We start from the raw sequence: 11,125 nt of genomic DNA, 5'->3' as shown, positions 1-11,125 counted from the left end.
AACCCAGACTGAAAGAACATGCATACTAATAAGCACATTACTCATAAGCTTGTCATAAAGTGATTACAGACAAGTCCCTAAATAATCTACATTAGAAAGTCTGTACAATGAGTACTCATAGGTAATCCTTTTAACCCACTTCACAAAGCCAGACAAACCAGCAAACATAACAAAACAGAAACATAAAAATGAACCAACGTACACATAAGTCAAATATCCATTCACGCGTCCTGCAGTTTCTGAAATTATAAACAAAGCATTTTTATTCATACTAATGCACAATATCCACTTTCAGGAGTTAATAAAGGGGAAAGGGGGGGGGGGAAGCTAGAGTACCAACCTTCAGCCAGTGCTGCATGTAGGTAGGGTGTAGGACCAGTCAGATAGTTGTGCAAATGCTGCACCACACAGAGCAAAAATCATATATATCTGGTGTGCTCATATGGCAGATAAACAAACACTGGAACAGCCTGAAGGTAATCCATGACAAACCAACACGAAAATTCATCCCTACACCACATAAAGCCAAGTCATGTGCAAGACGCACAAGCGACTGGCAAGCCGAACCTGCTCTTTACCAGCAACCAAGCAACGATTGCCTGTTCTTGTTGCTCATATCTCAGGCAGGAACAAACAGACTTTGATCACGCTTCGTTCACTACCGCTGCAAGTTTGTCAGTACTGTTTTGAAAACTGCATACAAAATTAATTAGACTAGAAGATGATGTCCAACCAAATAGTGCTTATAAAAATTAGTCCTCAAGTTACCTGGTATATGAGAACCTCCTACATTCTATTAAGTGAGCAAGATATATCCACATATGAAAAACATCTTGCTTCATATCAATCTAGATAAGTGGTATTCAACCTGGGGTACTTGAAGACATCTTAAAGGGTATGTGAAATTTAAAAAAAAAATTATGATAAACACTGAATAATCAGGGCCAGATTTAATACATTATTTTAGATGTATAACTTGAATTATACACCAACATTGGGGGTACAAAGTTGAAGAGAAATTATATCTGGGGGTACGCAAACAAAAAAGGTTGAATACCACTGCACTAGATTATACTTCATAATGTTCTCTTCACAGACATGTCGCATTTCACTCCAAATTATAGTGACTTTCAAACAAAGACAATTTTTCTTCAGTACTTTATATTATAGAATCAAATATCACAATCAAGACACTTACATCACCACTTCGGGTGCACAGTTCAAAAGACAGGAACATAATACTTAAAACAGTAATTCACACAAGGGAAACCAATACCAACCAACAGCTGTTATGAAAGCAACGACTTCTCAGTCTCTCTGTACAAAATATACACTGTCCTAAAGTGAATCCTATTGCACATTTATGGAACAGATTTATCAAAAACAATGTATTTGGCAAGTAATAACATGGTAAATAAATTCTATACACAAATACAAATTATGTATGTGACACTTTACAATGGTTCAAAGTACAAATGGGAAAATTCTAAATGTGGGACTGTAACAGAACACTGACAGATATAAAAAGAACACAAAAATTGAAAAACCAACTCTGAATCTTGATTCAGAGTCCAACATTTTGTATCTTGCAGTAATTAAACCAATGGATAGCTTGCTTGACTAGCAATGCCACAGCTGTTATCACGGTTGCGGGCCATCTTCACATAGCCCAAATCGCCCCAAGTTGTGCCCCAGGAATTTTTAACCAACCAATAGTCCTCACCAGTTTCTATATCCGAGCCATATCCAACCACAAGCACGCCATGGTCAAGAGCTGTGCTGTTGCACTCTGGTTCAAAATAGACACCTAAGTGGAAAAACATATTTCAGAATATTACAGAAGTGAATGTTATATGCAGCAACTTAATGAACCTGATGACTAATTTTAGTCAAAACACAGTTTGATATCAATGAACACTTTAAAAGAGTGTAATAAAGTGACGGGGGTCCGCAGTGGCCACGCGGTCTGAGGCGTGGGCCTTGTGCCGCTTGGTCACTGGGACCGTGGGTTCGAATCCCACTCAAGCCATGGATGTTTGTCCGTGTTTCTGTGTTGTGCTGTCCTGTGTACAGGTAGAGGCCACACGACGGGCCGATCCCTCGTCCAAGGAGTCCTACCGAATGTGTACAGATCAAGCTAACGAAAAAGTTGGGACCCACAGTGCTTAGGCTCTTGAATTAACGGGTCGTTCCCAGTATCCCCCCAGTAATAAAGTGATAAAACACAATGATGTTAACAGGTAACAGGTGACTAACGAGCAAAAGTTATGTAGGCCAAAATTCTACAATGAGAAACACACATGGTAGATTTCTTTAACAAAAAAGTGAGGAAACTAGGCAATAGTGCAGCCTGCTTCAGAGCAACTTCATCAAACTTTAATTCATTCAATTTTATGACATTAGTAAAAATGGCTATGAAGAAAACTGTAAGAAATGAGAAGCCAGTAAAAAAAAATTCAATTCAAATTCTTCCTTTCAGGTAATTTTCTGGTCAAAAAAATTACAATAATAAAATCTAATATAACATATAACAAACAATTTTGTATATTTCAGAGTGCACATTTAAAGGTCACCAAGGGAACAATCTTATGCATAAAGTTCAAATTTTGAATATGTTTCTATTTGTTCACTTACAGTTTGAGAAGGAATAAACCAATCTGCACAAAACTCGGCATGCTTATTCCTTTAAACCAGTAAGAGAACATAGGAGGGTCAAAACTGGGAAAATGTCACGAGTTCACTGTAGCTCAGAAACCAAGCACAAATATTTTAAAAATGAGATTACAGAAACTAAGGTCACAAATTGAAGAACAGTCCTATGTTCATCATGGCAAATGTGTTGGGTTTAGGGATATTTTTCTATAATAATCAACATGTATCGAATAATCAGGCCTATGGAAAGCTTTTATGCAATACAGGCTGGCAAAAAGTATATTATTTCTCAAATTTCCCCACACTCTGGGCATTACTTTAGGTGAATCCCTTTGTTGTATTTTGTGAAATTCATATAAATAGTATGAATTGTACTTTATAATATGTATTGTATTGTATTGTGACGTGTCGTCGTGAGTGCCGCAGATTCGCGCAGGAGGGGAGGGGCCACCTGACTTCCAGGCTGCCTGGTCTGGATCTTTCAACATCTTGGGAGGGGGATTATAAACAAAGTCGCATTCCTGGGCACGGCCAAGTGCAAGCTAGTGAGTAGAGAGTAAGCTGGAGGGCACAGCGGCAGCTAGACTGAGCAAAGTACTGAGCATGTGAAAAGTGTGTTGGGTCGTATTCGAGGCAGCAGACTCCAAACAGCAAGGGTTGACAATAAAAGGCATAATTACCAACCTATGTCACAGTATTATTATTATGACTTTTTCCACATCCTATTGTCATCTGACTCGTGGATCCACGGAATGTAAGAAAGATGTATGTACTCTGCTAGTTTAATAAAATATTAAATCATACTCAGTTAAATATGGAGAAATGACACACAATTTGTTATTCCAAGAAGACATGCCAATACCGTGCACTTTCTCGGATGCTGAGGACATTGCTGCCACCTCTAAACTACATCTATTTACTTCTAAACAACGACTGTGGCAGGTCACGTATGCCAGATAATCATTAAAAAAGTCTTGAATAGATTTCTACATAACTTCTTAAAAGCCCAGATGTTTGGATGAAGACATCCTATACTGAAACGGCAACATTAACGGTGCATGTTTATCCACCTCATCTCCATTCGGAAAAAAGAGATGCGACTTTTTCAGGTTCCTATGTATTTCCTTTACATCAACAGAAAAAGAAAACCTTGCAACTGTGAAAGATCCGACCACAAAAAATATTTCGTTAAAAAAGAAATGCAATCTGTATGAGAATTACGTTGACTGTACTACAATGGACATCAAGCCATTTTACTTTAACAACACAAAATTTGTAGCATCCAAAGCATAATAATAAATATTTGTAAGTTTTGAAGGGAATATTGGAAAACATTTTCTACAACAAGGAGTTTGAAAGGAATAAACAATGTACGTGCCTTGCTTGGCACAGCAGTGACATACGCACCTTTTTTGTAGAACTGAAATGACTCGTGACTGGCATCAATAGCAACAGAAATAGGTCCAATAGTAGCCACAGCCTCTTTCAGCTGCTGCTCATTGCCTTCTTCTATGTCTGTGAAGCCAACATCAGTAGCTCCTGAAGCACCAGGATTGTATCTGCACTTATCATTCTGAAAGAAAATTATAATTAAAAGTTTTCCTTTATCACGCTTACCTCACACCTGCTATAAATACAATACAGGCACACTTTGATAATTGTCGCATTGTTTTCTAGACATAAAGCTATTGCACACTTAATACACTAGTGTAAAAATAACTTTTATATGCACTGGGAAACCAAAAAAATGTGACTCACTTTATTGCTGTGGTCTGGAACTGAACCCGCAATATCTCTGAGGTATGCCTGTACTACATTGCTATTACTTCTACCATTATAGACTTTTCTAACAAGACTAACCTCGGCTTCATATGGATAAGACACTTCAGTATCTATTCCCTTGTTGTCCCGCACATACTGGAAGGCCTGGTCCATTAAGCCGCCATTGCAACCTTCATTACCATACTTTCCAGAACAGTCTATTAGGTTCTGCTCACTCAGGGAAACGAGCACGCCAGTCTTTCTGAAGTGTTGACCTTCAAGAGATCCTGTCTGTAAAATAAACATATTTATTCTCCAGAACGCTGGTGTCAGTACGTCACAAAGTATGGGGCATATCATGTTTGTTACCGTCACAATTTCTATCGTTAAACGAATACCTACTTTCCTACATATTGCGTTCAACACTTCTTTTTAAAGAATAAACTTTATGAATTTCATTGATTGTAGAAATGGAAGTACACTCATGTGGAAAAATGGGAGGAGGGACATTTATGTGGCAGATTAATTTCTTTATTAAAAATAATTCAGCCTGAAACTAATCTTTCAATTGTCTACTGTCTACACTGACTTACAAATGTGTTTTCCAGAACATCATATTTTAGTCCTGATCATACATTTGATTCAAACCGAATGATTTTCTGAACTTCGAAATAAAACAGCAATGGATTTGATAAACAACATGAGTCATAAAATGCATCAATTATTCTTCTACAATGAAACATTTCTGAAAATCTGATCACACTTAATGTGAACTTCAAGAAAAGTAGAACAGATACAGAATAAAATTAAAATCCACCAGATAAATTGCAGTGCAGATGACAAATATACTAAATTTAAAAAATATGAAACACAAATGGACATACCTCAATGTGCGCTCCAAAGGACATAAGCGGGGCACTAATTATGGAATCTGATTGAGTGGAGATCTCAGTTAGTTATTACCTGCATTACTGATAAGCTCTAGACCTCTATGATCTAGAATAGTGTTCTGAAAGTATTTTTATAACCTTCACTATTAAAATTTCTTTTTTAAGGTATGCAACGCTTGTTCACCGGAAAAACTATAAAAACTGTGTGTTGCACTCAATATGATCATATTAACCTTTATCTTAATAGCGTTCCCAGCCTGGTAACGTAAGTTGTGTACTCAGCCCTACGAACGTTCCTGGAGGGGACCTCAAAACTTGCAACATTGTAAGGAGACTTCGCTACATCTTTTGGCCTCTTTTAGGGGCTGCAAATATTCTCTAGGGTTCTGACAAGTTCAACCTGAGCTGTCCACCTGGGAATTATAACCATAAACAGCAATAAACATTGTTATTGTCAAGTGGGTTTCGGCTATGTTTTCAGGCCCCTAATCAAAGCTACTCATATTCCTCGGCATGATGGGTGAGAATAATGTGTATCCACTGAAGTAGGGCATACAAATTTTTCTGTGTGACCATTAGTTCACAACCATGTCAAATGAGCTTCAAAAGAACAAAGTAAAGTTACTAAGGCCCATTTAGGCAATTAAGATATTAACTGCATTTTTAAAGAACTCTTATGTATTCTCTGTTCTATTCGAATAAATATGGCTTTTATTTTGTCAATTTATCATGTTTACTTTAGATAATATTAAAGTTTTCCGTAGAGCGTGCACAAAATTTTAAAAACCTGCAAAGAAACTCCGTAGGGCTGCTACCACTTTGCCATTTAAATCCCCGTCATTTAAAGGTTAAACATTTTACTGATAAGGTCTACATTTCCACTACAAATGTCACTTACAGCACTGAAGGACCAGCAGGAGCCACACTGTCCCTGATTTTTGACTGGCGTAACAGCACCCTTCTTACGCCAATCTACAGACTCAGGAAGTTTGACATTTGCAGGACTGATGAAGGTTGCTCCTGCTACACCCATCTGCCGCATATATTCTCCTCTTCGTATTGGGTTGAAACCATTCATAATGTGTGTAAATTCATGGTGAAGCTAAGGGCATAATCAATCCGCTAGGTATTAGTTCAGTATTTGGAAAAGTATTAAACCCTGATGAAAAATAAATCAATCTGCACAGTACTGAATATTCATTCAATTGGCAGAATTCAGACATTTAACTAATATTTCATCTACACACATACCTCACCTTTATAACACAATTCATTCTGAAAGCATAAATTTTGTTTATTTATTTTTATAGGATCTGAGGTTTTCATGGTGGATAGTACAAAGATGGCCATCTGCTGGGCTGTTGTGCTGCACAGTCTGGTAGATGTTTACCATCATTTCAGAGGTTCTTGTTGCCTCCATCATCACCCTGATAATGGAGGCAGCAAGGATTTTTGAAACATTGGTAAACTTCTATCATACCACATGGCACAACCCAAAGACAGTCATCTTTTAACTTAACTATTCCCTGTAGAATTTCTAAAAAATAAGAAATTATTACAAAACTATATCAGTGTTCCACAATTTTTTTTCACTTGTGGCACACCCTTATTCATCAGACAGAAAAGGGGGTACACAACTATAAAATATGTATCTAGATATAAATCCTTGGTACTTGTGGGTTATCGGGACACAAAATGGGGGAGTCAAATATCTGGAGTTGGATTTTCACGGAAAACTGCGCAAGCGTATTATTGAAATAAAATATAATAACTTTCAAGTATATGTCATTTATCCACACACACTGACCTAAGCTAACCTAACCTAACTTAACCTATTTTTAAAGCGATGTGTCCCGATAACCCACAAGTACCAAATTCTTTTCCTACAAGAGTATAGGCACATGAAAACAAAACAAAAAACATACTGGATAAAACTATCGATGAACCAGTGTGTATGCTGTGTGTGTGTTACTAATTCCAATTACGAAGCACAAGATAGTGCCTTTTTTGAACTAAGAAAAATTAAAGCTGTCCCACTTTTTAGTACTTTTTTAATTTTTCATATGCTACTACAGCACATATGGAAGAACACACGAAAATAAATTTTTGTCACTTAGTAAATAACAGCCCTCATTTATTTTCACGCAGAAATCAAATCCATGCTGAATTACCTAATGCAAATTATGCACAACCAGTATACAAAGAGATCTGATGATGACATTCACATCTGCAAATTGTTTCAGTTGTAGAAAAGTGTTACAAAAAGTCTATTTACAGAGTGTATGGTCTTCTGGCAGAAGAAGGGATTACTTATATATGTGATTTAAATCAGAGTGTATTATAACAAAAAACTACAGCCCATTATATTTACAAGGACTTCTTTTTTAATTGGTGAAGTAAATTATGAATAAAGATACCAGTAAGATATGAAAGAACACTGGGCAGAAGATTGCGGTCACATAAAAAAAAGGAAGATACTTTACTCATGAGGGAAAAAAGTGAAAGATTTATTAAAACTATGTCTAAGAAGCATTGATGAGGAAACCAAAGACAATCTTGGTGCAAGGTCTGAACCTGGTCAAAGTGCAACAAAGACAGCTAATGATGTTGATATTTCAACCAACAGACCTCAATACATGGCTTCAGTTTTTAAGACATCGTAAAACTATGTTTGTCAGAGCACTTTCTTCCTCTCTGCCCAAAAACTCCATCATCAGTGATGTGGTACTAATGTTTCCTAAACATTTCTTTGTTGTCAACATCAGTGATTTGACTATTTATAGTCTGTTCTCCAATTCATTAAGATTTCATCTATTAAGATGCTAGAGATAATTACAGATTATGATCATCTACAATAAAAAATGCTAAACTCTATGCCATATCAGAAAAATTCCCAGAAGAAACATTGCATCAGAAATATCCAACTGCAGTCCCAAATGTGTTAAACATGACTTTGAACTTCCTTTTATAAAGCGAGCCCGAGAAAGTACACATACTATACATCTAGCAGTGTGTTACAACTACACAGGACATCTGCTTTCACACTTGCAATAGAAATTACTCTACACACACCAGCTATAACTGACACACAAGTCGAGTTTAAAAGTTTAATTTTGGAATTATAATTTTTTAAGTTGCAACATTAAATGAAATTTTACAGTCAACGAGTTTCATTTACTGTGGTAGTTTTGAGAATTTTTTATCACATTTTGAACGCTTTCATGGCAATTTATTTGCATGTGGAACTTCTCAACCAAGATGCAGGTCACAACACTTAATAATTCATTATTTATCTTGTTGTATTCTAAAGTGTAATTAATTCGTGCCTCAAAATCTAATAAATTAAAACTTTTTTTATAATTCTCTAAGGTGAGACAAAAGTAATTTCATCTATAAAATGCAGTTATGGCCAGAAACAGCAATCATATGAAAAGTCATTCATCCAGAGTGAACTGTAACAATGAATTTGTTCAGAATTAAACCTGAAATAAAACAAAATTCACATAAAACCAAGGACCACATGACAAATGATCTGCAGCAATGGTGAGAATGCATTGATGAGATTATGAATTATATTTACCATGTCTCCAAATTCATTCAGTCCAAGCTTGAATTTTCGATTTCCTTGTTCAAAAGCTGCATTATGTTTCGCAATTTTATGTTTGTTTTCCATGTAGATCTTCATGCGAAACTTGTCTTCAACATCAGATTTATATTTCTTCCCATGTTCAAGCTAGAATATAAAAATTATCTGTCAAATAAAACCAGCTGCAAAGTTCTCATAGCAACAAACTGCATGATGTCTCCTTAATCACTCTTTTCAAAAATAAAACTCCACAATGTTACTCTGCAGATGTCACTGGTGAATATTTCATAGAAATAAATAATAATGATGATGCTAAACTGAGTGGCTGATTCATGTTTTGGGCACTGCATCAACTGCATAAGTTACTTAGCACTAAATGAGGTGATATAAACAGATACTTGGAAAAGAAGGGAGAGAAAGCAGTACTCGGCAAAAACTTGAAGGACTAATGTAAACAATTAAAATTAAATCCCCATTTTAAATAACTGGTTCTTGGCCAATACTTGAATACTGTACTTCACATATATAAATCAGACTGCTGCTGCTTGCTATATTGCTCATCATACTCTTTGCTCTATTTCTTAGGATGGTATCATGGCCATTCATACTGTGCTTATAAGTAATAGTGGTATATGAAACACAATAGCTCTCCAAATATGTTAGAATTCTGTGTAGCAAAGAAGCTGAAAATACAAGGTTCTAAAGCAATTCCTACTTCCAAACCATAGAGGCAGGGTAGGGGGGAGGTAAAACTAAATATTTTTAACAATTGCAAAGGAAAAAAATCTTCTTTCTTAAAACAGAATTAACTGAAAAACACTTTGTACAATAACCTCACACAGAACAAATATTTCAACTAGTTCAAATACCTGGTTTGAGCAAGTCAAAATTAAACAACATACACAGCCTTCATTCTAACATTCTAGCAACACAATTAAAGGATCTTACATTACAAAATTACATTTGTAGCAGTTCTACAATACTGTTTACATCATACCCGATCAAATGGCAATTCCGGACTGAATTTTTTGTGAATAAGTTGCTCTTATATGCCCCCCACAACCACAAAATTTCTATTCTCTTTACCAAGCAATCTCTTATCTATTCACATTACACAGTGGATTAACGCAAAAGAACAATTCATTATCAGAAATTATCCATATGTAAGAAAACAAACTTTTGACGTTTTTGTATTAATGTTTTTTCGATCTTCATATTGACAAACGCAAATGATATTCCAGTTTTCTCCTACAGTGGCAATATTAATAACTGGCATTGGAAGAACCGTTTTAGTGTAGACTAGTGCAGTGTTATTGGTTTTCTCGGTAAACTGTTCAATTTTCCGTCTCTTATAACAAAGGTATGAAAAGTAACTACGTTCTGATATAATTTATGACGACTATCCCGTGAATGACTCATCGTCACATGAATAAAGGAACAGACCTCATCACTCTGAAAATCCCTTCCCATGACATCATGATGCATTTTATTAAGCTAGTCTTTGAGGAAGGATTTTTATTATTGTTGCTTCTAAATGTCTGTGGACTTTCCCCTAGAATTAAAAACAACCGCAAAAAAAACATGCTTACCTTAAATGTTTCCCATTCCTCTAACACAAGGTCAATGAAAGAAATTGCCCGACAAGCTGCCACAATGAACAATAGGATTATGAGGAACTTCATTTCCGCAATTAAATCTGCAAAATTACAACAACAAAACTCATTTGGAGGCAAAAATTGTGTTACACTTCTTCGTCATACTATACTTCCTAAGTTCCGAAAAACAATTTTCAAACTTACTAACTTCCTTAACAGACTTACCGCTTATAAAACACAACTCAATACCACTGAAATCAACGAACAATAACTAGTAAACTACTGCGCCTTAAGCTTTTGTCTAGGCAGTCTCTTCCCCTTCCATAGACAGTCGGTCATGTGCTTCCTTGTTGCAATATTTGCTTTTACAACAGCTATTGACCAATCACAATTTAAATAGCCCCACACATCAATTTGTTTGTCTTCAGGAACTGTGTCACATTTATTGGACGTCATCCAGTTGTATATTTTCATCAGGTGGCAGCACTGAACCCTCAAATAAAAAATATTGGATGCTTTTTCCACGTATGGAACAAAATGATTAACAGTATAAATTGCACTTCAATTAATACTTCCCTAAAAATACGCCGTGTCGAAAAATATTTTCAACAAGAGTTCCATGTAGATCTCATGTATTTGCT

At 35.9% G+C, this 11,125-nt stretch overlaps 1 protein-coding gene across 1 annotated transcript; it reads right to left on the bottom strand.

The window, feature by feature from the left end:
* Window positions 1-1,139: 1,139 nt before the first annotated feature.
* On the bottom strand, window positions 1,140-10,868 carry CtsL1 (cathepsin L). Its single transcript, XM_022077341.2, has 7 exons — window positions 10,710-10,868; window positions 10,479-10,585; window positions 8,884-9,036; window positions 6,202-6,405; window positions 4,513-4,704; window positions 4,060-4,225; window positions 1,140-1,807 (listed from the first exon to the last, which is right to left on the bottom strand). The coding sequence occupies exons 2-7, from the start codon at window positions 10,569-10,571 to the stop codon at window positions 1,596-1,598; spliced, it is 1,020 nt and encodes a 339-aa protein (XP_021933033.1). The 5' UTR covers window positions 10,572-10,585; window positions 10,710-10,868; the 3' UTR covers window positions 1,140-1,595.
* Window positions 10,869-11,125: the final 257 nt, after the last annotated feature.

This window comes from Zootermopsis nevadensis, unplaced genomic scaffold, assembly GCF_977971745.1.
Source record: "Zootermopsis nevadensis isolate Lab colony 2312 unplaced genomic scaffold, Znev_1.0 Znev_ptg000010l, whole genome shotgun sequence".
NCBI lineage: Eukaryota > Metazoa > Arthropoda > Insecta > Blattodea > Termopsidae > Zootermopsis > Zootermopsis nevadensis.
This window is presented reverse-complemented; position numbering and strand designations above follow the sequence as displayed.

What these genes read in the sequence shown, in the direction of transcription:
- CtsL1 (XM_022077341.2), bottom strand. Translation starts at nt 10,571, where the DNA reads ATGAAGTTCCTCATAATCCTATTGTTCATTGTGGCAGCTTGTCGGGCA. An exon ending in CTTATCCATATGAAGCCGAG is followed by an intron (nt 4,226 to 4,512) that starts GTTAGTCTTGTT and finishes ATTTTCTTTCAG; the next exon opens with AATGATAAGTGCAGATACAA. An exon ending in ATTTCAGTTCTACAAAAAAG is followed by an intron (nt 1,808 to 4,059) that starts GTGCGTATGTCA and finishes TTTTCCACTTAG; the next exon opens with GTGTCTATTTTGAACCAGAG.